The following is a 26,634-nucleotide window of genomic DNA, read 5'->3' as shown; positions in this document are numbered from 1 at the left end:
CAAAAGATGATAAGGGAATGTCAAGAAGGCACAGAGCCAGTTTAAAGGGACTCCCACTGGCCAGAACTGAGATAATTTGAGTATCAAATACATTTTGATATGACATATAATAGCTTTTGAATTAAATGGGAAGTCATGAGTTCATATTGATATGAATAAATAAATGAGGGGAAAGAAAAATTCCTTTCTTATAATATAATGCCATGCAATAAATTAAGAATGATAGAAATAGAAACTATTGACAGAATTTGCAATCATTTTAGTGGTGAAAGATTTAGGCTAAATAATCGATGGATGCCAAATGCAAGGGAGTGAATTATAGTCTCAGATTATCTCCCCACAAAATACTAATCAATCACAAAGATAGAAAAGTGACATTATGGTAGATAAAAAGGGCAGACGCCAATCTAACCAAATGATCAAGCTTGACAACACCAGTGTGGAACAGGCTGGTATTGCATGCCCTCTGATGTGATGTGCTGAGAGAGCCACAATTTTTCTGTATGTCCTGAGAGTTGAGATGGGCAAGATTGGAAGATATTGTGCAAAATTAAAAGTCTATATTCTAAAACTGCAAAGGTCACGAAACACAGAAAATACTGAGCAGCTGTTGAGACTGAAGGAAATCTGAAATATGACAATATAATGCAACATGTTATCTCAGATTGGATCCGGGACCAGAAGGAAAAAACAAAAAGCCTTTGATGAAGCAGTTGGGATGGATGTGATTGTAATATATGGATTGGACAGTAGTACTGTGTCAATATTGATTTCCTGATTTGGATAGTTGTGATTATACAGGAAAGTGCCTTATTTGGGGGAAATAGACACTGGCATATTTAAGGGTGATTATGTCTTTATCTCAGATGGTTCAGAAAAAGAATAATGATAATGAATGAGTCTGAATGTGTGTATAGGTATATTCACGTGTGTATGCATGTAACAGCTGTTCCCTCCAGAGACTGAGATTCTAATTCCCACCTCAACCCAAACAAAATCTTAAAAGTTTTCAAGACTCTTCAATTTTTGTATAATGCATAGCAATGTTACACTAAAAAATAGCTTTTATTCTGAAAATCATAATTATTAAATAGGGGGCTGAGAAATTCCTAGCTTTTCCCCCAAAGAGTAAGAAAACATATATCAGTTTCTCCCTAGATTTGATCTTTGAGTTTAGGAAGTAAAGACATTCTATTCTACTAAACACCCATAGTGAATTTTTTGAGATCTTGTGTGTCTTCTGATTTAGAGAAAGGAAGCATTGACTGTTAAAAGAAACATGCTATAGAAAAAAATGATCAAGAGAATAGAGAAAAATAGGAGACATAAGCCAAAACAACATTGTTTAAATAAAAAAATAATAATTCTTCTTTTACTTTTGTTTGTATTTTATTTTAGTGGCATATATCACATTCTTTAAAACTTTACAGAGCTTAATTTTATTATATTGTGTATAGGACAGAAATAATACTAAAGCATAACTATTTCAAATTAGCTAAAGACATTCAAGCATAAATAACACTCATTGGGATTATTTATAAACGTCTGGAAATCAATTCTGTTATGCCCCAAATTTACATTAAACTAAGGTAAATTCCAAATTAAGCCATTTTGCAGAAAGTGAAAGAAAATATCAGGAAGGAAATAACAGATCTATTTATATCCTCATATTTATTTATTCTTTAGTTCTTTCTGTCAAGGTTTTCAGTTTCCATGTAAATATATATATTTATGCATATATGTATATAAATGAATATGTATATACTAAATGTACTAATAAACGGAAAAAAGTAACAACAAAGTTAAAGAATTTGGAATGTTTGGTTATTTTTGATGAGGCTTTAACAACTTCAATAATTTGTGTGTTCCTACATCATTCTCATAGGTTATAGATTTGTGTAATAATTTGTAATAAAGAAAGAAAAGGAAAAAAAATTAAAAGATAACAGCAGGGAAAAAATCTTTCTTGCTTTTTTATACGAAGATCTCAATAATCATGTGAACCTGATCATGATCTTTCACATGACTCATTCTTTACTAGTCTAAAATAAAAGAGGTAAGGAATGATGAGAACACTTTAATCTCAGATGTGTCAAGAAAACCCTTCCTAGATCTCGGTTCGTAACTTCAGTGTAGACCCCTTCATTTGCTGCTCATAGTGTGTGTCAAATTTCTCATTTAGGGCTACTGTAAAGTAATTCTTCCAGTCTCCTGCAATCCCTGTAACAAAAGAGAAAAAAACAGTAAATATTATGTCTTCCAGCCAGAATAATGAAATTTTCTAATATTCATCACTTTCATTAACACCTAATCAAATTTTATTCTTGTAATCCTTAATTATAGAAATAAAATATATACCATAAATACTATATATTTGAGAGCGCAAACAAGGATTTGTCCTGATTGTTACAAAACAAAACAAAACAGACAAAAAAAACAGCAAATTTATTTCTCTGACCTTCCCCTGTTATGCTATCAATACTTCACTTAATTTTTCTTCTCCAATTTCCTCTGAAATGTTGGGGCTCCTGAGATCCATGTTTTACCTACTCCCAAGATATTAAATATCATCTTCATGATGATAATATTAAAATCCAGACTTAACGTCTTCATATCCAAGTGCCTACCTAATGTGACCACTTTCATTCCATACGAGCAGCTCAAATTCACCCAGTTTAAAAATAAATTCATTTCCTTCCGTACAAAATTGCATTTTTTTGGTGACCTTTTCCATAACCTGGTTAATGGCAACAGCAGGTAGCCACTGCATAAACTTGGCAGTTATCCTTCAACCACAATATCTAATTCTTTATTTATATTCAGACTTTCTTCCTAGCCATTGCCTTCTCTCCATTTCTGCTGCCACCGACAGAGAAGCTCCTCCGCGTTTCCCACCTGTGTGTTACAATAGCCTAACAGGCTCTTCTCTTTGGCTTTTCATCACATCCAACCCTCCCCTGACAGAAGGAAGTCACCTTGTATTTTAAATTAATCAATTGTTCAATTGCCCCGTTAGCTCAAGGAGATCTAAACTTTCCCAGTGAAAAGACCCAAAAACCAGAAGACAGAAAATGTGTGTCTTGAGAATCATGTGGGGTCTGAGGGTACAACAGTACAAAGCCCTTTACAAACATGGCCATTATTTTAAGTTTGCTGTTTTATCTTAAAAATACATGAGGACATTATGGGAAAAGAAACTGAGATAATCTGAGGATTCAATAATTTAAATTTACTCTGCATGTTAACTCTCTTTCATGTGTGCCCTATTTTCACCCAGTGGCACGTTTGTTATTCCAATTGTTTAAAAAAATCCCTGACCCTCTCAATGACAATTTGGTTCCAAAAGCAAGATTTTCTCTGTTCTGTTTCTGCTTCACGTACCAGTAAGACTGGATGTCCCAATACTCTGCATATCCTACATGCCTTTGGATTTATAAACTGACTATATCTCATCAAGACCACCATGCCTCCTCCCAATAGATGTCACCTCATTGTATCTTGATATTTTTGCTAAGCCAAGCTGTATTTGCCACTAAGTGTTTTGAAACTTAGTCTTTTTTAAAACAGCTTTATTGAGGTATAATTAATATACAGAGAACTGTACATATTTAATGTATACAATTTGATAAGTTTGGATATTTGCCATTTAGTCTTGAAAAACGCCTTCCACTTGGTTAAGGAAAAGCTGACTAATTGTTCTAAGCTTGTTTCCTCATCTCAAAATTAGATTATAATAGAAGTTTCTCTTAACTCTTGCATTAGAATTTTTTTTAAAAAATTAGAATTTACAATTTATATGATGTATGTGATACAGCACCAAGGCACAAAGACTTAATAAGTAATAACTAGTAGAGTGTGGTATTAGTGCTAGTACTGAGGCTGGGGTGGCCGCTGGTCATTCTTAATATAATTTGCTGCATATACCAAGTAATCAACAAGTAATAGTAATTTATTAGTAGTATTAGTAGTAGTACTAATATTTTATGCTTCTGCAGAACTGGTCACTCAAATGTGAAACAGCTCTGAAGAAAACAAGCAGGGTCCACAGGCATGAATAGACCTTAATAGATGTTTACCTATAACTATTTCAACTTATGACTTCCTACAGCAATGGAGGCAAATAACATGACTATCTCACCCTTTCTCATGAAGGGAGATACTTTTTGGTTCATGACTTCATCCGGTAGCATTGTGTAATTGGTAGATGGATTGTTCTTCATCTCCTGGAATGAAGTGTGTTTTATAATCTTGTCCACAAGCTCGTCTGATGCCTTCCTTCCCAGAAATTCTATCAATTTCATCACCTCTTTTCTGATATTCTAAGAAGAAAAAAATATTTTGAAGACTCAGTTACTAAAATTGAATACATTACTTTGTGGATAAAAAAGGACACAGAAGGAAAACTTTTCTTCCCTCCTCTTCCCCCCACTGATATTGGAATTAGGCTTCTAGAGCAAAAACATTTCTTGGGGAAGTGGTATTTTTTAACTTCTCTAAGCATAATTTTCCTCATTCATATAATGGACATAAAAGAAACTTCAAAGATTTTTAGAACACTAAATGAGATGGTGTTTATAAAATATTTATTTTCATCCTTTATGCATAGTACATGCTCAATAAATACTATCTGTGAATATAATATACACTCTTAAAGACTACAGTCCCCTTTGACAGATCAAGTTTTGGGTTGAAAATATGCAGACAGCTTTCATTTTTCTTTTAATTTATTGGTGTAACTAGTGAGAAGCAAAGGAACCAGAAAGATTAAGAAAGGGTGTAAAAAGTCAAATACTCAACATGGAACAATATCAGATTTTTATGAACTATAGTTACAAACATCCCCATCTCTAGTCACTTCTATAGCATACCCTATTATTCAGCTTAATCTTTCAATGCAACAATTCTCAAAACCAACTATAATGCTTATTCTGGTATGTAGTTCCCTTTACACAGAATGCAGTTCTCTAATTCCCTGTCCTACAAATTACAGCTTGCCTGTCAAACTTCAGCTTAAGTATCACCTTCTTTGGGATGATTTCCTCGACTATTCCAATTTGAGTTAGATAACTCTATTTTTGCTCCCATAAATCCCTATATAAATCCATTGTACCATATATGTATTCTCACATGTTTTTTATTTACTTGTTTTCTACAAAAAAAGGTAGTATCTCTACATAGCAAGGTTACTGTCTTTTTCTCTTTCTACTTGATATGTTGTAGAAACAAGAGTAAACATTTATTCTTCTGTTCCTCATTCACTCAAATAGAGAAGAAACCTAAACATGGCCATTATTGACCAAAATAGAGAGTAAATGGACATGAACAATTTGAAAGGGTGAAATGGTTGGATTAACTAATAAATTTTTTTCGTGTGCCTTTTAAATTTACTGTCTTCAATATTCTAGTTACAGAACACAAATTTAAGTAATAAAATAAACTACAGATCATGGCTGCTTCTCATTCCAATTTGTTCTGTGTTAAATTCTGTAAAGAAATAATAATTCAGTTTCTAAAATAATACTTATGATTTTATTTCAAATTTGTCCTCATCAAAGTAAATCTAGAATTACTGCCACATGAATCTTAATAATTGTGCAAAGATGTGGACAAGACATGGATATCAACTGCTTTCTTGGTACTAATAAAGAATGAGAGAAGATATTTCTTACCCCTTAATAAAAAGACCCAGTATTTTGTCTTTCATTTTAAAATTATTTGATATGTGCACATATGTGCTTTAAAGAATAAAAATCAATATAGCACCCTTACCCACTACCCAATGTATGCAATAAAACGTTCATAATTGATTGAGTTTTTCCATTTGCAAGTTTCCAACTTCATTCTTTTCATTCTCCATTCCAAGTTCCACAAACAACAACAAACTTGCTATCCTGAAATTGATCTAATCAATCCTGGGCTTTACTCTGTAGATTTGAAACTCATGTATGTATCCCTAGACAACATATGGTTTGGTTTTACCCAATTGATGTGCACATTTGAAGTGTATTCCTTTTCATTGCAATATAATATTTAATTGTAGAATAATAGTATATATCATGTATTGATTCCTGAATATATGTATATTTGGGTTGTTTCCAATTTTTATGGTCATGGGGAATGCTGCTATGAAGGTTGCTGTATATATAAACTACTACACACAAGTCAGTGTTTCTCAAGAGCATATATCTACTAGTGGAATTTCTGAGTCTTAAATTATGTGCATGTTTGCCCTCCCTAGGTAACATGTTGTTTCCATAGTGTTTGTATATTTTTATACTCTTATCAGAAATGTGTTACTTCTCACTAATACACATCCTGACTGGTATTTATTATTGTCAGACTTTTTAATTGTTGTCAGTCTGGTGGATGTGAAAGGGCATCCTAGTAATTTTTATTTTGAATTACCCTGATTATCAACAAAGCTGGAAAAAAAACCCAGATTATGAAGAAATTGTGATGTCCTCACTCTTTTTCATATTGTTGTTCCAGCATTCTCTTTACTCTCTTCTTCTGGAAGTTTGAGTTGATATATGTGGGACCTTATTACTCTATCTTGTATATTCATTACCTCTTCTGAAGTATTCTGTTTATCTCACTGTGGTACATCCTGTGGACTTTCCTCAGCATCATCTTCTTCATTACTAATTCACTATTTAGCTATGTCTTATCTTTTATTTAAACTATCTTTTAATTTTCTAATTTTAATTTTTAAAAATTATTTTAGAAATTCTATTTTGCTGGGGTTTTTTCCAAATCTGCTTTGTCAATTTTAGTAATCTCTTGTTTTTTTGTAAAATTTTTAATTTCTTCTTTTGTTTCTTTAAACATGTTCAGCATAGTTATTTTATGGTCCTTGTCTGATAATTCCTACATCTATGGATTTGGAGACCAGTTAACTCTTCTTGCCCATTGTGATTCCTTGTGTGCATATGTGTGTACGTGTTGTTGTTGTTTTGTTTTATGAACTTAAATTCCTTCAACTTTTGTCTTTGGTTTTTTTTTGAGACTTGGGTTTATATGTATTCATTTACAGAAGGTTTTTATTTACTAGCTTCAAATCTGTGCTAAAGTATCTGGATTATTTTAACTTTTGGAGTTGGCTGCATCATTTATTTAAAGGCAGAATTTTGTATTTACCATGTTGTCAAATTCTAACATTTGGAGAATTACTAAGTTGTCATATGTTTTGAGTTTCTCACCTCCTTCATGTCTTCATAGAAAATAAATAGCACTTGTGGATTCTCTCTCTTTTCCCACCAAGATTTTGTGTGTTCATACCAGGAACCATAAGGAACTAAAATTAGAGACAAAAACAACGTGAGGAGATAGCACCATCTTTATATAACTTGAAAATGAGTCTTCAGACAAAGAAATATAAATAAATGGTTATGGAATGAAAACTAGAGATCAGCTGCACATCTGAAGCAAATTTCTCTGCAGCAAAAGCAGCACAGTATGTTGAATAAACTATATACAGAAACATATTCTCACCTTTCATTATTATGACATGGTTTATGACTCAGGGGAAAAGTGAAGGAAGACTCCATCCATTTGATTCAGAGCTTATGAGAGCATTTTTGAAAATGGGGTGTGTGTGTGTGTGGGTGAAATCAGGTTAGTGAAAGGAGTTGAGTAGTGGAATTATCAACATTATTATGATCAGAATTCAGTCCAGGTCTCAAATATACCATTTAAAAAGTAGCTTTGGTAACTGAAGCTAGCAGCTATATAATTTTTGTTACACTACTCGCAGTTTAAATGGTAAGAGGTGTCCTCTTAGGGACCCTTAGTATCATTCTCACTCTAAAAAATTAGAAGATTTTGGAGATCATGTGGTATGACCAAATACGGTTTCTTCCTTTCTCTTCCTTCATCTTCTCTCACATATATCCAAGTGTTTTACCCAGTAAAAAGCTGACATGATAATATATGTGATGTGTGAGCCAAAGTACTCTGCTTTGCATTAAATCGTTACATACCTCTTCTGTTCTTTGACTCTACCGACAATTTATTTATTTATTTATTTATTTAGTATAGTTGACTTACAGTATTATAGTGGTTGTACAACGTAGTGATTCAATATTTTAATAGATTACACACCATAAAGTTATAATAAAATATTGACTATATTCCCTATGTTGCCCATTACTTCCCTATGACTTATTTATTTTATAACTAGCAGCTTGTACCTCATAATCCCCTTCATCTATTTTGCCCCTCCCCATCCCCCTCCCCTGTGGTAAACACTAGTTTGTTTTCTGTATATGTGGGTAGGTCTGTTTCTGTTTTGTTACATTTGTTTCTTTACAGAAAAAGTCATATAATGATTTTTATAGTGATCTTATTCGTTCATTTTGCAGAGGTCCATTATCTTTCTCTGCCTTATAACACCTGTTTGATGATCTTGAGGCATGTATTTTATTCATGATGCTTTAGCATAAAATTTTCCAAATGTAGCAACAAGCATAAAGCACATACACCGCATTTTCGTTGAGTCAATATTAAATTTTGTGGATATAAAAATGGTGTTATTATCTTTTTTCCTTACAATTATTACTATAGGATTAGAATGGCCTTCTTTAGTTAATATTAGATTCTCCTGAACCCTTTCTTTCTCAAATTTGAATACTCAGTTGCTTTAGTTGGGAGTTAAATAAAAAGACAAAATTTCCCAGAATTTCTGCTCAAGTAACTCTTGTACTGTTCTGAGAAATCTAGTTGAATTATTCAGACTGTACAGTGGTTAGAATGAGTAAGAACTTTGTAGATATTCAGACTTCTTTGTGGATTCTGGCCCCATGTAGTATCTGAAATTTTTCTTAGAAACAAATGAACATTTTCTCTCCTCTGTCTTTTTCCCCTCTTGTTCAATGAAGTTGTAATAACACACTGTGAAGTGCTTCTGTAATAAAAAGAGATGAGAGAGAATTGGACACACATACATCTGTATACTTATTTGTGGGCACCAAACTAGAGTATCCAGATTCTGCAATTTGCCACGCGCATCTGGAAACTCTATGCTTGTTCTAAAGTTCAAGGTCTTCTAGAATTTCTGTGTTTTAATTAAGGACCAGGAAGGATAACAGACTAGAACAGACAACAAAAATTTTTGCCCAGAGATGCCATTTGTCTTGTATCATTTACCTTGAAAGAATTCATGAAAAGAAACTGTTCATACCTTCTCCATCCATAAATTTTTCCACAAAATCTTGAAAAGAACCAGGATCTGGATTAGCAGTCACCATTAAAAAGAAATAATAATAAGAAACAACAACATCCTTGGCATTCCGGCAAACATAGATGATCTAAGAAGATGAAATTAGATATTAAATCAGCTAATATTTTTCAAATATAGTCTCATCAAGATTTAAAAAGGAAATGTTTATGTTTTCAACTATAAACATAACACATATTTATTGTAGAAAATATATAAAATATATAAAACTATAAAGAAGAAAACTCTTTAAATAATCTGAAGTGACAGCATCTTTTGCATTGTTCAATGTTAGTTCTCACTTTTCATTTCTGTGCCATATTCATATTTATTTCACATATTTCATTTGAGTGTCTCAAATTCCATTGATATAAAATGGATGAGGCAGATTATTATCCCCAATTTATAAGTGAAGAAACTAAACTGAAGCTTAGTCAGAATACATGGTTGAGAATAAATGTACCCAATGAGAGTAAAAAGTCTTCTGGCCTTTATACTACACGACTATTCCTTATAGCAATTTAAAAAAAAAGTCCTGTTATTTTCTTGCTTGCAATCTTGAAGAAAAAATCATGTTTATGAGGTTATTTTTAAATACATGTTGCTGTCAGTGAAAAAATATAATCTTCACTCACACCTTGTTGAGTTTCCATTTTATATAGCGAGGAAACATCAATAAATGAACAGTCAGGAAGCCTTGGTTTTAGACGCTGGTTCTGGCACTAATTTCTACCATCTTGTGCAAAGCACCAACCATTTTGGACCTACATTTTCTATCTACTAAACAAATGAGTTACATCAGATCGTTACAGTCTTTTCTAGGTCAGACACTCAGTGCTGCAGGAAAAGAGCTGCAAAAGTAAACTCCATCTCTCTGGTCTTCCACTTCCTCCTTCAGGCACCTGAGCAATGCCATTGGGAATGGCTGCTCTTGACTCTCCACTCTTTCCTGGATATGATTAGGCTCATAACCTGTCTTACTCAAGTTAATATATTTTCAAACAATTTTAAAGAAATCTTTTTGTATACTCTAAGAAGTATGGTTTTCATTTTTAAGGTCCCACTATAAAAAGCTCCAAATACTACAGTAAATAAAGTGAACTTTCTTTTCTCATCAAAGCTATCATTAGCCATATTGAACTTTTCCAATCTTATTTAAAACTCTCCCTAGTCCTTTTTGCCTATTAGCTGAATGGAACTCTTTGCCACTATATCCAACAATTTACTTCATAATTTTCATCGCTTTTTTTTATTCATGCTGTTCCCTCTGTCCTGAATAATCTCTGCATCTCAAAATACTATCCATGGATTGGTTCAAGATGGAGGGGTACAAAGACGTGCGCTTACTCTCTCTTGCAAGAGCACCAGAATCACAACTAACGGCTGAACAATCATTGACAAGAAGGCACTGGAACTCACCAAAAAAGATACCCCACCTCAAAAGACAAAGGAGAAGCTGAAATGAGATGGTAGTAGGGGAGCATTCACAATCAAATCAAATCCCATAAATGGGGGGTGGGTGACTCACAAACTGGACAAAAATTATACCACAGAAGTCCACCCACTGGAGTGAAAGTCCTGAGCCCCAGGTCAGGCTTCCCAACCTGGGGTTCTGGCAAAAGGAGGAGGAATTCCCAGAGAATCAGACTTTGAAGGCTAACAGGATTTGATTGCAAGATTTCGACAGAACTGGGGGAAACAGAGACTCCACTCTTGAAGGGCACACACAAAGTAGTGTGCACATCAAGACCCAGGGGGAAGGAGCAGTGACCCCACAGGAGACTGAACCAGACCTACCTGCTAGTGTTGGAGGGTCTCCTGCAGAAGTGGGGGGCATCTGTGGCTCACTGTAGGTACAAGGACACTAGCAGCAGAAGTTCTGGGAAGTACTCCTTGTCATGAACCTTCCCGAAGTACACCTTTAGCCCCACCAAAGGACCTGTAGGCTTCAGTCCTGGGTCACCTCAGGCCAAACAACCAACAGGGAGGCAACCCAGCCCCATCCATGAGCAGACAACTGGATTAATGTTTTAGTGAGCTCTGCCCACCAGAGCAACACCCAGCTCTACCCACCACCAGTCCCTCCCATCAGGAAGCTTGCACAACCTTCTTAGATAGCCTCATCTACAGCAGAAGCAAGAAGAACAACAATCCTGAGCCTGTGAAAAGAAAACTACATTCACAGAAACACAGACAAAATGAAAAGGCAGAGGACTATGTACCAGATTAAAGAACAAGATAAAACCCCAGAAAAACAACTAAGTGAAGGCAACTTTCCAGAAAAAGAATTCAGAATAATGATAGTGAAGATGACCCAGGACCACAGAAAAAGAATGGAGGCAAAGATCGAGAATATGCAAGAAATGTTTAACCAAGCAAGACCTAGAAGAATTAAAGAACAAACACTTGGAAGAATTAAAGAACAAACAAACAGAGAAGAACAATACAATAACTGAAATGAAAAATACACTAGAAGGAATCAATAGCAAAATAACTGAGGCAGAAGAATGGATAAGTGACCTGGAAGACGGAATGGTGGAATTCACCGCTGTGGACAGAATAAAGAAAAAAGAAGGAAAATAAATGAAGACAGCCTAAGAGGCCTCTGGGACAACATTAAATGCACCAACATTCGAATTATAGGGGTCTCAGAAGGAGAAGAGAGAGAGAAAGGATCCAAGAAAATTCTTGAAGAGATTATAGTCAAAAACGTCCCTAACATGGGAAAAGAAATAGCCACCCAGGTCCAGGAAGTGCAGAGAGTCCCAGGCAAGATAAACCCAAGGAGAAACATGCAGAGACACATAGTAATCAAATTGACAAAAATTAAGAAAGCAAGAAAAATTATTGAAAGCAACAAGGGAAAAATGACAACATACAAGGGAACTCCCATAAAGTTAACAGCTGATTTCTCAGCAGAAACGCTACAAGCCAGAAGGGAGTGGCATGATATACTTAAAGTGATGAAAGGGAAGAACCTACAACCAAGATTACTCTACCTGGCAAGGATCTCATTAAAATTCGATGGAGAAATCAAAAGCTTTACAGACAAGCAAAAACTAAGAGAATTCAGCACCACCAAACCAGCTCTACAACAAATGCTAAAGGAACTTCTCTAAGTGGGAAACACAAGAGAAGAAAAGGATATACAAAAACAAACCCAAAACAATTAAGAAAACGGTCATAGGAACATACATATTGATAATTACCTTAAATATGAATGGATTAAGTGCTCCAACCAAAAGACACAGGCTCACTGAATGGATACAAAAACAAGACCCATCTATATGTTTTCTACAAGAGACCCAATTCAGACCTAGGGACACATACAGACTGAAAGTGAGGGAATGGAAAAAGATATTCCATGCAAATGGAAATCAAAAGAGAACTGGAGTAGCAATACTCATATCAGATAAAAAGGACTTTAAAATAAAGAATGTCACAAGAGATAAGAAAGGACACTACATAATGATCAAGGGATCAATCCAAGAAGAAGATATAACAATTGAAATATTTATGCACCCAAAAAAGATGCACCTCAATACAAAAGGCAAATGCTAACAGCTATAAAAGAGGAAATTGACAGTAACACAATAATAGTGGGGGACTTTAACACCTCACTTTCACCAATGGACAGATCATCCAGACAGAAAATTAATAAGGAAACACAAGCTTTAAATGACACAATAGACCAGATAGATTAAGTTGATATTTATAGGACATTCCATTCGAAAACAGCTGATTACATTTTCTTCTCAAGTGCACACAGAACATTCTCCAGGATAGATCACATCTTGGGTCACAAATCAAGCCTCGATACATTTAAGAAAATTGAAATCACATCAAGCATGTTTTCCAACCACAATGCAATGAGATTAGAAATCAATTACATGGAAAAAAACATAAAAAACACAAACATGTGGAAGCTAAACAATACGTTACTAAATAACCAAGAGATCACTGAGGAAATCAAGAGGAAATCAAAAAATACCTAGAGACAAATGACAAGGAAAACACGACCATCCAAAACCTATGGGATGCAGCAAAAGCAGTTCTAAGAGGGAAGTTTATAGCAATATATTCCTACATCAAGAAACAAGAAAAATCTCAAAAAAACAATGTAACCTTACACCTAAAGTAACTAGAGAAAGAAAACAAACAAAACCCAAAGTTAGTAGAAGGAAAGAAATCATAAAGATCAGAGCAAAAATAGATGATATAGAAACAAAGAAAACAATAGCAAAGATCAATAAAACTAAAAGCTGGTTCTTTGAGAAGATAAACAAGATTGATAAAACTTTAGCCAGACTCATCAAAAAAAAGAGGGAGAGGACTCCAATCAATAAAATTAGAAATAAAAAAGGAGAAGTTACAATGGACACCGCAGAAATACAAAGCATCATAAGAGACTACTGCAAGCAACTCTATGCCAATAAAATGGACAACCTGGAAGAAATGGACAAATTCTTAGAAAGCTATAACCTTCCAAGACTGAACCAGGAAGAAATAGAAAATATGAACAGAACAGGCACAAGTAATGAAATTGAAAATGTGATTTTAAATCTTCCAACAAACAAAAGTCCAGGACCAGATGGCTTCACAGGTGAATTCTATCAAAGATTTAGAGAAAAGCTAACACCCATCCTTCTCAAAATCTTCCCAAAAATTGCAGAGGAAAGGACATTCTCAAGCTCATTCTATGAGGCCACCATCACCCTGATACCAAAACCAGACAAAGATACTACAAAAAAAAAGAAAATTACAGACCAATATCACTGATGAATATAGATGCAAAAATCCTCAACAATATACTAGCAAACAAAATTCAACAATACATTAAAAGGATCATACACCACGATCAAGTGGGATTTATCCCAGGGAGGCAATGATACTTCAATATATGCAAATCAATCAATGTGATACACCATATTAACAAACTGAAGAATAAAAAGCATATGATCATATCAATTGATGCAGAAAAAGCTTTTGACAAAATTCAACACCAATTTATGATTAAAAACTCTCCAGAAAATGGGCATAGAGGGAACATACCTCAACAAAACAAAGACCGTATATGACAAACACATAGCAAACATCATTCTCAATGGTGAAAAACTGAAAGCATTTCCTCTAAGATCAGGAGCAAGACAAGGATGTCCACTCTCGCCACCATTATTCAACATAGTTTTGGAAGTCCTAGCCATGGCAATCAGAGAAGGAAAAGAAATAAAAGGAATAGAAGAAGTAAAACTGTCACTGTTTGCAGATGACATGATATTATACATAAAGAATCCTAAACATACCACCAGAAAACTACTAGAGCTAATCAATGAATCTGGTAAAGTAGCAGGATACAAAATTAATGCACAGAAATCTCTTGCATTCCTACACACTAACAATGAAAGATCAGAAAGAGAAATCAAGAAAACAATCCCATTCACCATTGCAACAAAAAGAATAAAATACCTGGGAATAAACCTACCCAAGGAGGTAAAAGATCTGTACTCAGAAAACTATAAGACACTGATGAAAGAAATCAAAGATGACACAAACAGATGGAGAGATATACAATGTTCTTGGATTGGAAGAATCAATATTGTGAAAATAGCTATACTACCCAAAGCAATCTACAGATTCAATGCAATTCCTATCAAATTACCAATGGCATTTTTTACAGAACTAGAACAAAAAATCTTAAATTTGTATGGAGACACAAAAGACCCCGAATAGCCAAAGCAGTCTTGAGGGGAAAAAATGGAGCTGGAGGAATCAGACTCCCTGAGTTCAGACTATACTACAAAGCTACAGTAATCAAGACAATATGGTACTGACACAAAAACAGAAATATAGATCAGTGGAACAGGATAGAAAGCGCAGAGATAAACCCATGCACCTATGGTCAACTAATCTTTGACAAAGGAGGCAAGGATATACAATGGAGAAAAGACAGTGTCTTCAATAAGTGGTGCTGGGAAAACTGGACAGCTACATGTAAAACAATGAAATTAGAGCACTCCTTAACACCATACACAAATAAAATAAATAAATAAAATAAAATGGATTAAAGACTTAAATGTAAGACCAGACACTATAAAACTCTTAGAGGAAAACATAGGAAGAACACTCTTTGACATAAATCACAGCAAGATCTTTTTTGACCCATCTCCTAGAGTAATGGAAATAAAAACAAAAATAAACAAATGGGACCTAATGAAACTTAAAAGCTTTTGCACAGCAAAGGAAACTATAAACAAGACAAAAAGACAACCTCAGAATGGGAGAAAATATTTGCAAATGAATCAATGCACAAAGGATTAATCTCCAAAATATATAAACAGCTCATTCAGCTCAATATTAAAAAAACAAAAACCCAATCGAAAAATGGGCAGAAGACCTAAATAGACATTTCTCCAAAGAAGACATACAGATGGCCAAGAAGCACATGAAAAGCTGCTCAACATCACTAATTATTAGATAAATGTAAATCAAAACTACAGTGAGGTATTACCTCACACTGGTTAGAATGGGCATCATCAGAAAATCTACAAGCAACAATTGCTGGAGAGGTTGTGGAGAAAAGGGAACCCTCTTGCACTGTTGGTGGGAATATAAATTGATACAGCCACTATGGAGAGCAGTATGGAGGTTCCTTAAAATACTAAAAATAGAATTACCATATGACCCAGCAATCCCACTCCTGGGCATATACCCAGAGAAAACCATAATTCAAAGAGACACATGCACCCCAATGTTCACTGCAGCACTATTTGCAATAGCCAGGTCACGGAAGCAACCTAAATGCCCATCGACAGATGAATGGATAAAGATGTGGTACAATGGAATATTACTCAGCCATAAAAAGGAACGAAATTGGGTCATTTGTAGAGAGAGACATGGATGGACCTAGAGACTGTCATACAGAGTGAAGTATGTCAGAAAGAGAAAAACATATATCTTATATTAACGCATATATGTGGAATCTGGAAAAATGGTACAGATGAACCGGTTTGCAAGGCAGAAATAGAGACACAGATGTAGAGAATAAATGTATGGACACCAAGAGGGGTAAGTGGGGCGTGGGTGGTGGTGGGATGAATTGGGAGACTGGGATTGACTTATATAAACTAATATGTATAAAATAGATAACTAATAAGAACCTGCTGTATAAATAAATTAATTAATTTAATTAAATTTAAAAAAATAGTATCCATATTTAAACCTTTGCTCCAGGTCCTCCATGAAAGTTTTTATTCTCCAGGATGTGGGACGGAGGAAGGTGGGAAGTTAAAGCAATTCCTCTTTCCTTAAACTTCCATCAGTTTGTCTTATCTCTTTTTTGGAAGATCCTATTCTCTTCCCTAACTTTTCACTGCACATGCTCTTCCTGCCTTCGAGGTAAATCTAGGTCTTTCCACTCAGTTCTCTCAAGTCAAAGTTTCTAGTTTGCCCACAATTCACTTGGGATCATAATCTATCTTAAAATTCCCACACTTGAAAAACCCCTGATCATATAATAATTCATACTTCAACCAGCTGAGCCATTTTTAAGCTTGTGGTCATTCCCTTGCTTTAATTGAAGATCTGAACACCTGCCTCATAGTGTTACTCTCCATACCAAAACTTTTCACCACACTGTATAATTTTAGTGTCTGTATGCATGATCCAGCTGATTCTCTAGGTTCATGTGGTCATTGATCATTACCTCTATTTTACTTCAGCTAACAATATTTTTAGCCAAATCTTGAAACTTGTCAGTACCCTAAAGTTTCTGAAGCCTTGTCCTTGAGCACCATGTTTTCTTCCAAGACAGTCCTGTTTCTTTATTCTTTCTTTCTTATCAGGAATATACCTCTTCTGCAACAACTCCAAGTTCTCAAGTTTATTGGTCTCAATTGTTTCTTTTATCTATTAGCCGGTTCCCTTTTTTTTTTTTACTTTCTTCTTTTTTATCACTTAAAGTTTCTAGTCCAACGCTCCAAACACACTTTTACTAACAGTCTCAATCCACCTCTCATCTTGTCTACCAGTGAATCACCCTGGAAGTACTCAGGATGTGAATCCATCCAATTGTCTCCTAGTCTTTGATGACCTCTGAGATGATCAGCAGTTTTGTGAAGACTGAGGCTATTATAAAGGTACAGAATGTATTTTCATTTAAAAGTAAAGGGGGGGAATTCCCTGGTGGCACGGTGGTTAAGAATCCACCTGCCAATGCAGGGGACATGGGCTGAAGCCCTCGTCCGGGAAGATCCCACATGCCACGGAACAACTAAACCCATGTGCCACAGCTACTGAGCCTGCACGCCACAACTGCTGAGGCTGCATGCCACAACTACTGAAGCCTGTGAGCCTAAAGCCCCTGCTCCGCAACAAGAGAAGCCACTGCAATGAGAAGCCCATGCACTGCAACGAAAAGTAGCCCCCGCTCGCTGCAACTAGAGAAAGCCCACGTGCAGCAACAAAGACCCAACGCAGCCAAAAATAAATTAATTAATTAATTTATAAAAAAAATTTTTTTTAATTTTTTAAAATTAAAATAAATAAATAAATAAAGGGGTAACATCAAGGCTTCATCCCGTTCTCCAAAGAAAACAAGTAACTTGGCCAAATCTCTTGAAAAAATAGTAATGACATGTTTCCCAAAAGATACATAAATAACGTTTATTAAAGAGAGAGCTCTTATGTATGGAATGACTTCAGCAGGATGTATGTGATCTTTCTAAGATTGCCTATGATAAAAACAAACAAACAAACAAAAAACATTGGAATCTTCAAAATTTTGCACCATGGATCTCCAGAAAATGTCATATATGCCCTGTTACGTCAGAGTACAAAATGGAAATGTTTCATGGCTCAGATAGATCCCCTTCTTTGTCAGTAATGACTACATATAGTGCTTTAATATCTTATATGTTTAGTATGGGTCATAGTGTGTCCTAATAAAGCTAGTAAGGTCTTGAGAAACAGCTTCAGTGTTTTAAGACAATGTTTTGCCTGTACTTTAGGATTCCATGTATTATTCTTTCTAAAAAGCAAAATTGATCATATAAATCAGCAGCTTAATATGGCTGTAACTCCTTATTATCATCAAAGTGGAACCCAAACTTTCTAAATTGGCTTCCATATCTGTTATAAACAAACCCAGCTTATCTCCCTTCACTCATCCAGCCAGCATGGACACTCAGCTTTCCAGCTAAATTGAACTGGTTTCACATCCCACCTTGGGTTGCCTCTGGGATTATATAGAGTAATTCCTATGCATCCTTCATGTATCAGCTGAGATGTTACTTGCTCCTGGATAACTTCTATGCCCTCAATGTCTGGGCTAAAATTCTTCTCTTACTTGACTTATAGTACCTTCTGTATTGTTTGTTTATTTGTCACTTTCCCCCTGTGGACCATGTGTCCATGAAGACAAGGATTGCATGCATCTTGTTAATTGTCATATTGCTGGCTCATGATAGGCACTCAGTAAATAATTATTATATTTTTTTTCTGGTTTATCCTTGTCTAGTTCATTTGCATGCCTCACAATGCCAAGCACAATAGTTTGCAAAAAGAGTACATTGAATGCAATTACTAATAACAGCAAATACAAAAGTAGCTACCATATATTATTTATAACATGCTAGGTTCTATGTTAAGCACTTTACAAGAATGATTTTAGTTAATCCTTATAACAACTCTATGCGGAATGCAATTATTATCCCTCTTTTATAGATGAGGAAACTGAAGCTAAGAGAGTTTACCTATTTTTCTCAGAATCACCTCTGGAGTTAGAACTGAAATCTAGACTCTCTGACTATACTGACTAAGATCTACATTTTAAAAATGTCTATAGATTCAATGAAGGAATAAATAAACAAGTGCGTATAAGACACAGTTAGGATGTTACATAACTTTATCATTGTAAAATTCTTTGAGTTGGGTGAAGTTCTAAGAACACTTGACTCTGGTTACCTTACAGTTCTTTTCCCAAAATGAGGCTGGAAGAAGCTCAGGTGGGAGATGAGACTTCACTATTCTAGGAGATGCCATCTGTTTTAATTGTTTTACTCCTAATTTTTAAAAAAACAAAAGTTAGACAACTTCAAAAATTATAAATATTTATATGGATTTTCATAGATTTAAAAAAATAAAAGTAACTATATATTCTATATTGTTTTCATAATAATAATACATATTCACTATGACAGAAGTTTAGGTAGAGAAAATTATAGAGAAAAAATAGATCAAATAAAATTTCACCTTTGAAAAAAATCATTATTAACATTTTGGTAAGAATCCTTCCATACAAGGATGTCTATACGCCCAGACTCACGGCCATACAAATACCACACACACAGATGAAATTTTTAATATCTTCTGATTGCATTTTTCTTTTCTCTTAAGATTTTTTTCATGTGGACCATTTTTTTAAGTCTTTATTTAATTTGTTACAATATTGCTTCTGTTTTATGTTTTGGGTTTTTGGCCGTGAAGCATGTGGGATCTTAGCTCCCTGACCAGGGATCAAACCCGCACCCTCTGCATTGGAAGGTGAAGTCTTAACCACTGGACAGACAAGGAAGTCCCCTAATTGCATTTTTCTCAATATATTATAGCAACACTTCAATGTCAAGAAACATATGACATCATAACATGTTTAATGATTTCATATCACTTTTAACTCTTCTTTTATTGATTAACATATATATTGTTTCTAATTTTTCATAATATTAAAAGAATCTGTGATAAAAATATTTTTGCATACATTCTTGAAAAATTTATGGATATTTTCCTGGCATTTAAAGTACTGTTGCCTACATCCCATAAAGAGATAAATGCTCACATATTACTAGGCTCTGCTGAAAGCATATCAGAGCTATCCTTATTCACTCTATTCCAGGCATATGCTATACCATAAACTCTGTCAAGATTTAAAATTAAATTTACATTCTTTCCTATGTAGAAGAAATAATACTAATTACCACTTTTGCTTATAGTCTCTTTCCCTGCACCATTTACACCCACACTTAAAATATGTGTATATAGCTTTTAAAATTAACTTAAGCATTACCATTCATCACCTTTTCAGTCCTGCATTCCAGGTAAGGAATTCGATTAAAAATGGCATCTTCTTTGCACTTTTCCACATCACCCTCTGTATAAATCATGTATACAATTTCACTAACCCATGTTGTGCCTGAAAAAATTAAACAAATCTGAGTCTCCTACTGAGGATGCATAGCTGATGATGCAGGGAGTGATAGATTTCTAGTTGGATAAAGTAGGAAGTTACCAATGCAATAGTATTTGAAAGATGCCAGAATAACCACAGGACTCAAGAAATATTTCTTCTAAAATTTAATCTTATAGGATCCAAACATAGCATCAATAAATAAGGAAGAACATTGTAATAAGATATACCTGTGGTAGAAATCTGAATTTGTCGATGATGAATTGTGACACTGTACAAGCTGATAACAGTCTTGGAACTAAATGTTTACATCTAGAAAGTAAGCATGCTTTCATCCACAAATTTTCTGGATAGCTTCTATGCCTCAGGTTGAGTCCTAGTACAGAGTATATAGAAAAGAATAAATCTGGTCCTTGTCCTGTGATGGTCACAGGCCCTCTGAAAAGTCAGAAAGAATGCTCAATAATTACAACACTGCTTTTTCCTTAAGATGTTGTAATACAGATGGTCACAGGGATTCAAAGGACTGTAAAGGAGGAACTTTGTGTGCTTCTGCTGCTGCTGTGATGTTTCCACAAGAAATGCCTTCAAGAGACCATGATAGTGGGAAGCAGCCACATAGCACAGGGAGATCAGCTCGGTGGTTTGTGACCACCTAGAGGGGTGGGATAGGGAGGATGGGAGGGAGGGAGACGCAAGAGGGAAGAGATATGGGAACATATATATACATATAACTGATTCACTTTGTTATAAAGCAGAAACTAACACACCATTGTAAAGCAATTATACTCCAATAAAGATGTTAAAAAAAAAAAGACCATGATAATTGAGCTTAGCTTTAACAAATTATTGGCATAAATTCACAAGTTTTGTAAGGTAGGAAAGTGGTCTACCAGACAGAAGATCTGTTTGTTTGTTTTTTATAATCAAAGACCAGATACTTACAAATAGTAAAGTGGCAAGGAAACAAATTGGATGTAGATTATAAAGACCAAATCAGAGGCTACCTGAAGGGATGGGTGGAGATGAGCCTACAGCAGCAACCAGATACTGAGCCTAAAAAGCCTTGTAGTTCATTCTAGAGTTCAAGTTGTTTTCTAAAAGTTTTTCAAAGGCATTAGCATACATTAAGCAAGAAAGCAAGATTATCATGGTTATATTTTGGAAGAACTCCTCTAGAGCCAAAGTAAATAAAACAATGGAGTGAGGGGTCAATAAGAAAGGTGACAAGAGACCTGTAAGAGACTGACTGTGAGGCATATCTAAGAGACTAAATGGGCAAAACACATTGATTGATTGAATATGGGAGATGCAGGAGTAAAAGAAATTGACTCTGGAATAGCTCTCAGGTGTCCTCTTCATGTGACTGGTTTTGTGCTGACATAGATCTAGACAAGGAAGAGAAATGCAGGAGCTCTTTACAGTGAGAGTAGCCAAAGATATATTTAGTGTTTGACATACTTAAGTGCTAATTGGAACAGTTAGAGTTAGAGAAGATAGAGATAGAGAAGATAGAGAAGAAGTCTGTACTGGACCTTTCTAATTTCTAAAGGTCTAGGATTGTAAGACTCCGGAGTTATGACTAACAAGCTAATTTCAAGAAAAAAGACGTTACTTGCAAATAGAGTTTCAGAGATGGACTTTATAAAGAGGAGCTGGTTAGCTGAAAAAGTGTTAATTTTTAAAAAATCTGTGAAAATTGCTTATACTTTGTCTATACAACAATGACAATAATGACATAAGGTAAACACAGTGGGTAGTTTTAAATTTTAGTTATGGTTCCATATTCATCCACCTATATTATGTGAATTTCTAAAGTGGCCAACAATACCCATTTGTCAATGTGCTGCTCAAATTATAGGTACAGATTGTGGTCTTAGAATAGAGCTAGCGTATGCCACTTTTTCTATGTCTATACCAAAACTGCTATATCTGTCCTTATTTAATATAGAGAGTGAGTATGGGAGGGGTGAAAGGGTCAATATTTACCAGTCAAGGTGGGTTTGTCATTTCTAGGTGAAAAGGGAACGACTTTGACATAACAAAGAGACTTACCAGATTTGGGATAGGTGACAATGACAAGGTCATCTGGCCTTGCCTCAAATGCCTCCACATCATGCCAATATTGGATAAATTCTTTATACAGTAGAATTCCATGGATTCTGCCAAAGTAATCTAAATAGGCAGGTTTGGAAGAATTCATCATAGAGTGGTACACTGAAAGAAAAAAAAGTATGCTTTCCACTTTGTATGTACTTTAAAATGTTTTAACATTAATAATAGCCCAGTACATTGAGTTTCTCTTGGGTGTCTAGCATTTCTTAGCTGTTGAGCATATGGGATAAAGGAATATTAAAGAAGGATATAACACAGCTTTGGTGTTTTAAGAGTTTCTAATCCTATTAATAAGTCTAACATATGAAAGAATAAGTACAAAGCACAATAAAGTAAGATGTTTCAAAACTATGTACAAAATGTGTGATACATTCAACAGAGCCTTCGATTTCTCTGTCAAAATTGATGGGGCATATAAAAAAGCTAAGAGATTGAGAAAATACAACAATACTTTGGCAAAGAATCACTTTGATTAATTCTGTATACATTAAATAACAATAAAGATTGATGGTCACATTTGATAGCTATTGCCAGATATCAAAGTCAGAGCTTCCTTAGTTCCTGAATATGTGTCATTTAATGAAAAAAAAATCAAATGCTTGTTGAGTGTATTAAAAAGAAGATGAAATTAATGACACTGTAATGGATATGTCTGAGACACAGATTCTTGAGGGTAGAGAAGATTCCTGTGTGACCCCTAGCATTACTTATACTTTTCTCTCTCACTTGATCAGTAAAGAAGTCGACACCCCCATTGAGTGACTTGTGTGACAATTATAAGGTTAAACAACATGGTTATCATTGACAGTTCCTCTCCTGATCCCATGTTAAATCATTTCACGTTCAGAGTTAGTCTTAAAATTTTTAATTAAGCACACTTTCCTTTATTGGCTTTCAACTTCTTTCACTACATTTTTACTCCCCAAACTTACCCCGTTCTGAGTTTGTGATATAGCATCACAACAAATGTTGTCCTTCTTTGATATTAGCATTACAGCTAATATCCACCCTTGCCCAAAAAACTGCCAGATAAGTTGTTATACCCCTATACATTTGTGACTGCTGTGGCTTTTACTGTCTTTTTCAGAAAGTTCATACCATAACAGGAGCCTCTTGGAGGCAGTAGTTCTTTTAGTCACCCAATGTGTTTCCTTTAATACAGACCATCCCAAACTATGAGAAGTACACTCTAAAGAGGAAGTGAAACTAGCAGATATTGTAACAAATGCATTAACCCAAAGGAAGAAATAACTGATGGTAAAATTTTAGAAAGATGTGACCTACAAATCAAACCAAGTATTTAGGCCACTGACTTACACTGAAAGCTCCTTCTGGTAGCGTTTCCCCTACTACATTTCAGGCTAAACAGTAGAGATGAAAACTTCCAGATGTTACCTCCTATCTCTCCCTCACTAGCACCAGGCACTCAAACGCATTGATTCCATCTCCATTATTTTCTTCTCTTTTCTATCTTCATGGTCACTGCCCTAGTTAGGAAGCTCAACAACTATTGACTGAATATGAAAATAGCCTTCCATATGGCCTCACTGTAGGAAGTGCCTATTTTCTTTCTACAACCACCCTAGGAAAGAAAATGGATGTTATTTATTAGACACTTTTTGCCAGACCTGAAAAGTTTTATTTTAAAACCTTATGCATATGTCATAAGGTTCTATGAAAAAGCAGACATCATTATAGATTAGGTTAAGTTTGTCCTGCAGGAGACTTTTTGAGGATTGAACCATATCTGTCTTACACAAGGAAGGATAAATTCGCACACATTCATGCATTCATGTAAACATGCACATATAAATATCCTTATTTTTGACATGTTGAAAACATTAAATGATATAGAGAAAATGAAAGTGCTCCCTTTATTCTACACATAAGAAATGACCATTCCTAATAATGCTGTTTTTATGTTTCTAAATATTTAAATATATATAAAATCTATACACTTATGAATGTAGTTTAATTTGTATTCTATTTTACATTCATTTGTAATCTATTTTTACACTAAACTTTATGATGTGAACATATTTTGGTGCTGGTACACAAATTCTGTTTTTATTCTTATAAATAACACATAGCAATCCATAGTATGGATGTAACATAGATGATACAACTCTTTATTGTTGGGAATCCCTGTTTTTCCTTTTTTCCAATATAAATAGTACTGCAACAAATTTCTTCGAGCATATGTCTTTTCACACTTATCTTTGCAGTGACGATGGAATTGCCAAAGTAAAAGGTATACACACGTAAGAAATTGGCAATTGTCCTTAACAAATCACTAAAAGAGTGTGCACATTTGCGCGGTATATGAAATTGCCTATTTTCTCACTGCATCATCAGTATTGGAAATTTATTTGTTGCAATCTTTCATAATAGAATATATATTATTTAAAATCTGTATTTCATAGATATTTTACAATTCTTCATGTTTTCATATTTCATAAATTTATTGGTTCTTTTAATCATTTTGATCAATTTTGCCCATCAGGAGTGTTGTTTTGTCCTAACTGATGTACAGCTAGTAATTTACTATTTATTTATAAATTGAAGATATCTGTAGTTTTCCCATCATGTATTTCCAGTTGTCTTTAACTTTCTTAATGGTTTGCATAGACATTTATTGTTCATACAATCACTAGAAAAAACTGTGTGCGGAAGGCATCCCTTGCCCTGTCTGTTGATTTGTTTATTCATGTGAACAACTTTCTTGATGTTCTGCCAAGTTTGTAAGAATTGGCTTATAGTCAATCGGGAGTAGCTGATTTATTATCAAACAGTTGACTGACTTCTGGCTGACCCTTCATGGTCAATTTGAATCTCAGAGTTAAACTAGGTGGTATATAATAAAATCTCTTGCTTTGTTTACTTAACTTCTTTTAGTAAATTATCTCACATCACAGTGTATAGATTCACCTCTAGTTGCTTTTTTCTTTCTCAAAAGACCTATTTCAGTTAGAAACTGTCAATTTCATTTCCTGAGTATGTAGGTTACTGTTGTCTAGAAACACCAACAAAAATTATTAAAACTGTGATTCATAAATTCAGTTGAAGGAAGAAATATTTCTTCTTTCTCTTTGTTTCTTCTTTCCTTCCTCTTTTTCTTTCTGTGTTTCTCCATCCTCCCCTCCTCCACTCCCAGTCTGCCTTTCATTCAGCAAGTACTCTCTGTCTGAGTTCCTCTGTTGTTACCAAGCACAGTGATAAGTGCTGAATACCAGGGTGAGTGTAGATGCAAAGAGCTCACTTCAGCCTCACCTTCTTCGACTTACTTGGATTTGAGCAAAGTGGCTGAAAGTAGAGAATATCCTCTTGTACATCATTCTATCCAGAACCTCAGCACTGTGTCACAAAATAGATGCTAAAAAATCCTCATTAAATTCAATGATTTAATTGTTAGATCAAATCTCTTCGGGCTCTCTAGGTTCCACTAAAGTCTCCTAGATAAAATAAGTACCATCCTGACAATGGTCTACCTGTCAACGACTTACCAAGGACTTGGATTTCTGCTCTTGTGTATCTCATATCTCTCACTTAAAAGTGATAGTAATATTTTCAAGGCCTCTGGTGGTAATAGACTGCTTCTGACATATTTCACAGAAGTAAACACCTGACTAGAATTCAGTCTCCCCTCTAACTTTTCTACTCTGTTGCTTTGTTTTCTTATCAGTAAAATAGAGAACATGTCCAACATGCAGGACTTACAAGGCCATTAGGATACTGTAGTTTTATGTTAAAACTCTTTAAACAGCAAAGCATTATATAAATACAAGATATTATTTTTAATGATAAATAAGTGATTTAATAAAGCTTTACATGTACATTATTAAGTGACTAAAGTATTGATTAACACTTCATTATCTCTATATTTCCTTTTTAAAACAGCTTTGTAATAAATAATTTGCATTCTGTATTTCCTATATCTAAAATCTAAATATTAATGTCAGCAATAATGAGATAAAACCTGTCCAGACGGTCCTGTGAAAGAAACTTGGTGATCCAATCCAGTTTTCTTCAAATCTCCACTCAGGTTTCAAGCTGCAAAAAAAGATGAGAACTACTGTGCATTTGGAATGTTTCTGGTGAGCTTTTATTCTGAATGCCAGAGAAGGAG

General features: G+C 34.6%; 1 protein-coding gene across 1 annotated transcript; it reads right to left on the bottom strand.

Moving 5' to 3' along the window:
* Window positions 1-1,370: 1,370 nt before the first annotated feature.
* On the bottom strand, window positions 1,371-26,596 carry SULT1E1 (sulfotransferase family 1E member 1). Its single transcript, XM_036851966.1, has 8 exons — window positions 26,485-26,596; window positions 22,449-22,610; window positions 20,274-20,399; window positions 19,175-19,272; window positions 9,179-9,305; window positions 7,200-7,294; window positions 4,139-4,319; window positions 1,371-2,220 (listed from the first exon to the last, which is right to left on the bottom strand). The coding sequence occupies exons 2-8, from the start codon at window positions 22,597-22,599 to the stop codon at window positions 2,108-2,110; spliced, it is 891 nt and encodes a 296-aa protein (XP_036707861.1). The 5' UTR covers window positions 22,600-22,610; window positions 26,485-26,596; the 3' UTR covers window positions 1,371-2,107.
* Window positions 26,597-26,634: the final 38 nt, after the last annotated feature.

Source organism: Balaenoptera musculus, chromosome 5 (assembly GCF_009873245.2).
Source record: "Balaenoptera musculus isolate JJ_BM4_2016_0621 chromosome 5, mBalMus1.pri.v3, whole genome shotgun sequence".
Taxonomy (NCBI): domain Eukaryota; kingdom Metazoa; phylum Chordata; class Mammalia; order Artiodactyla; family Balaenopteridae; genus Balaenoptera; species Balaenoptera musculus.
The sequence above is the reverse complement of the archived record's forward strand: the minus strand, read 5'-3'. Positions and strand labels throughout refer to the sequence as shown.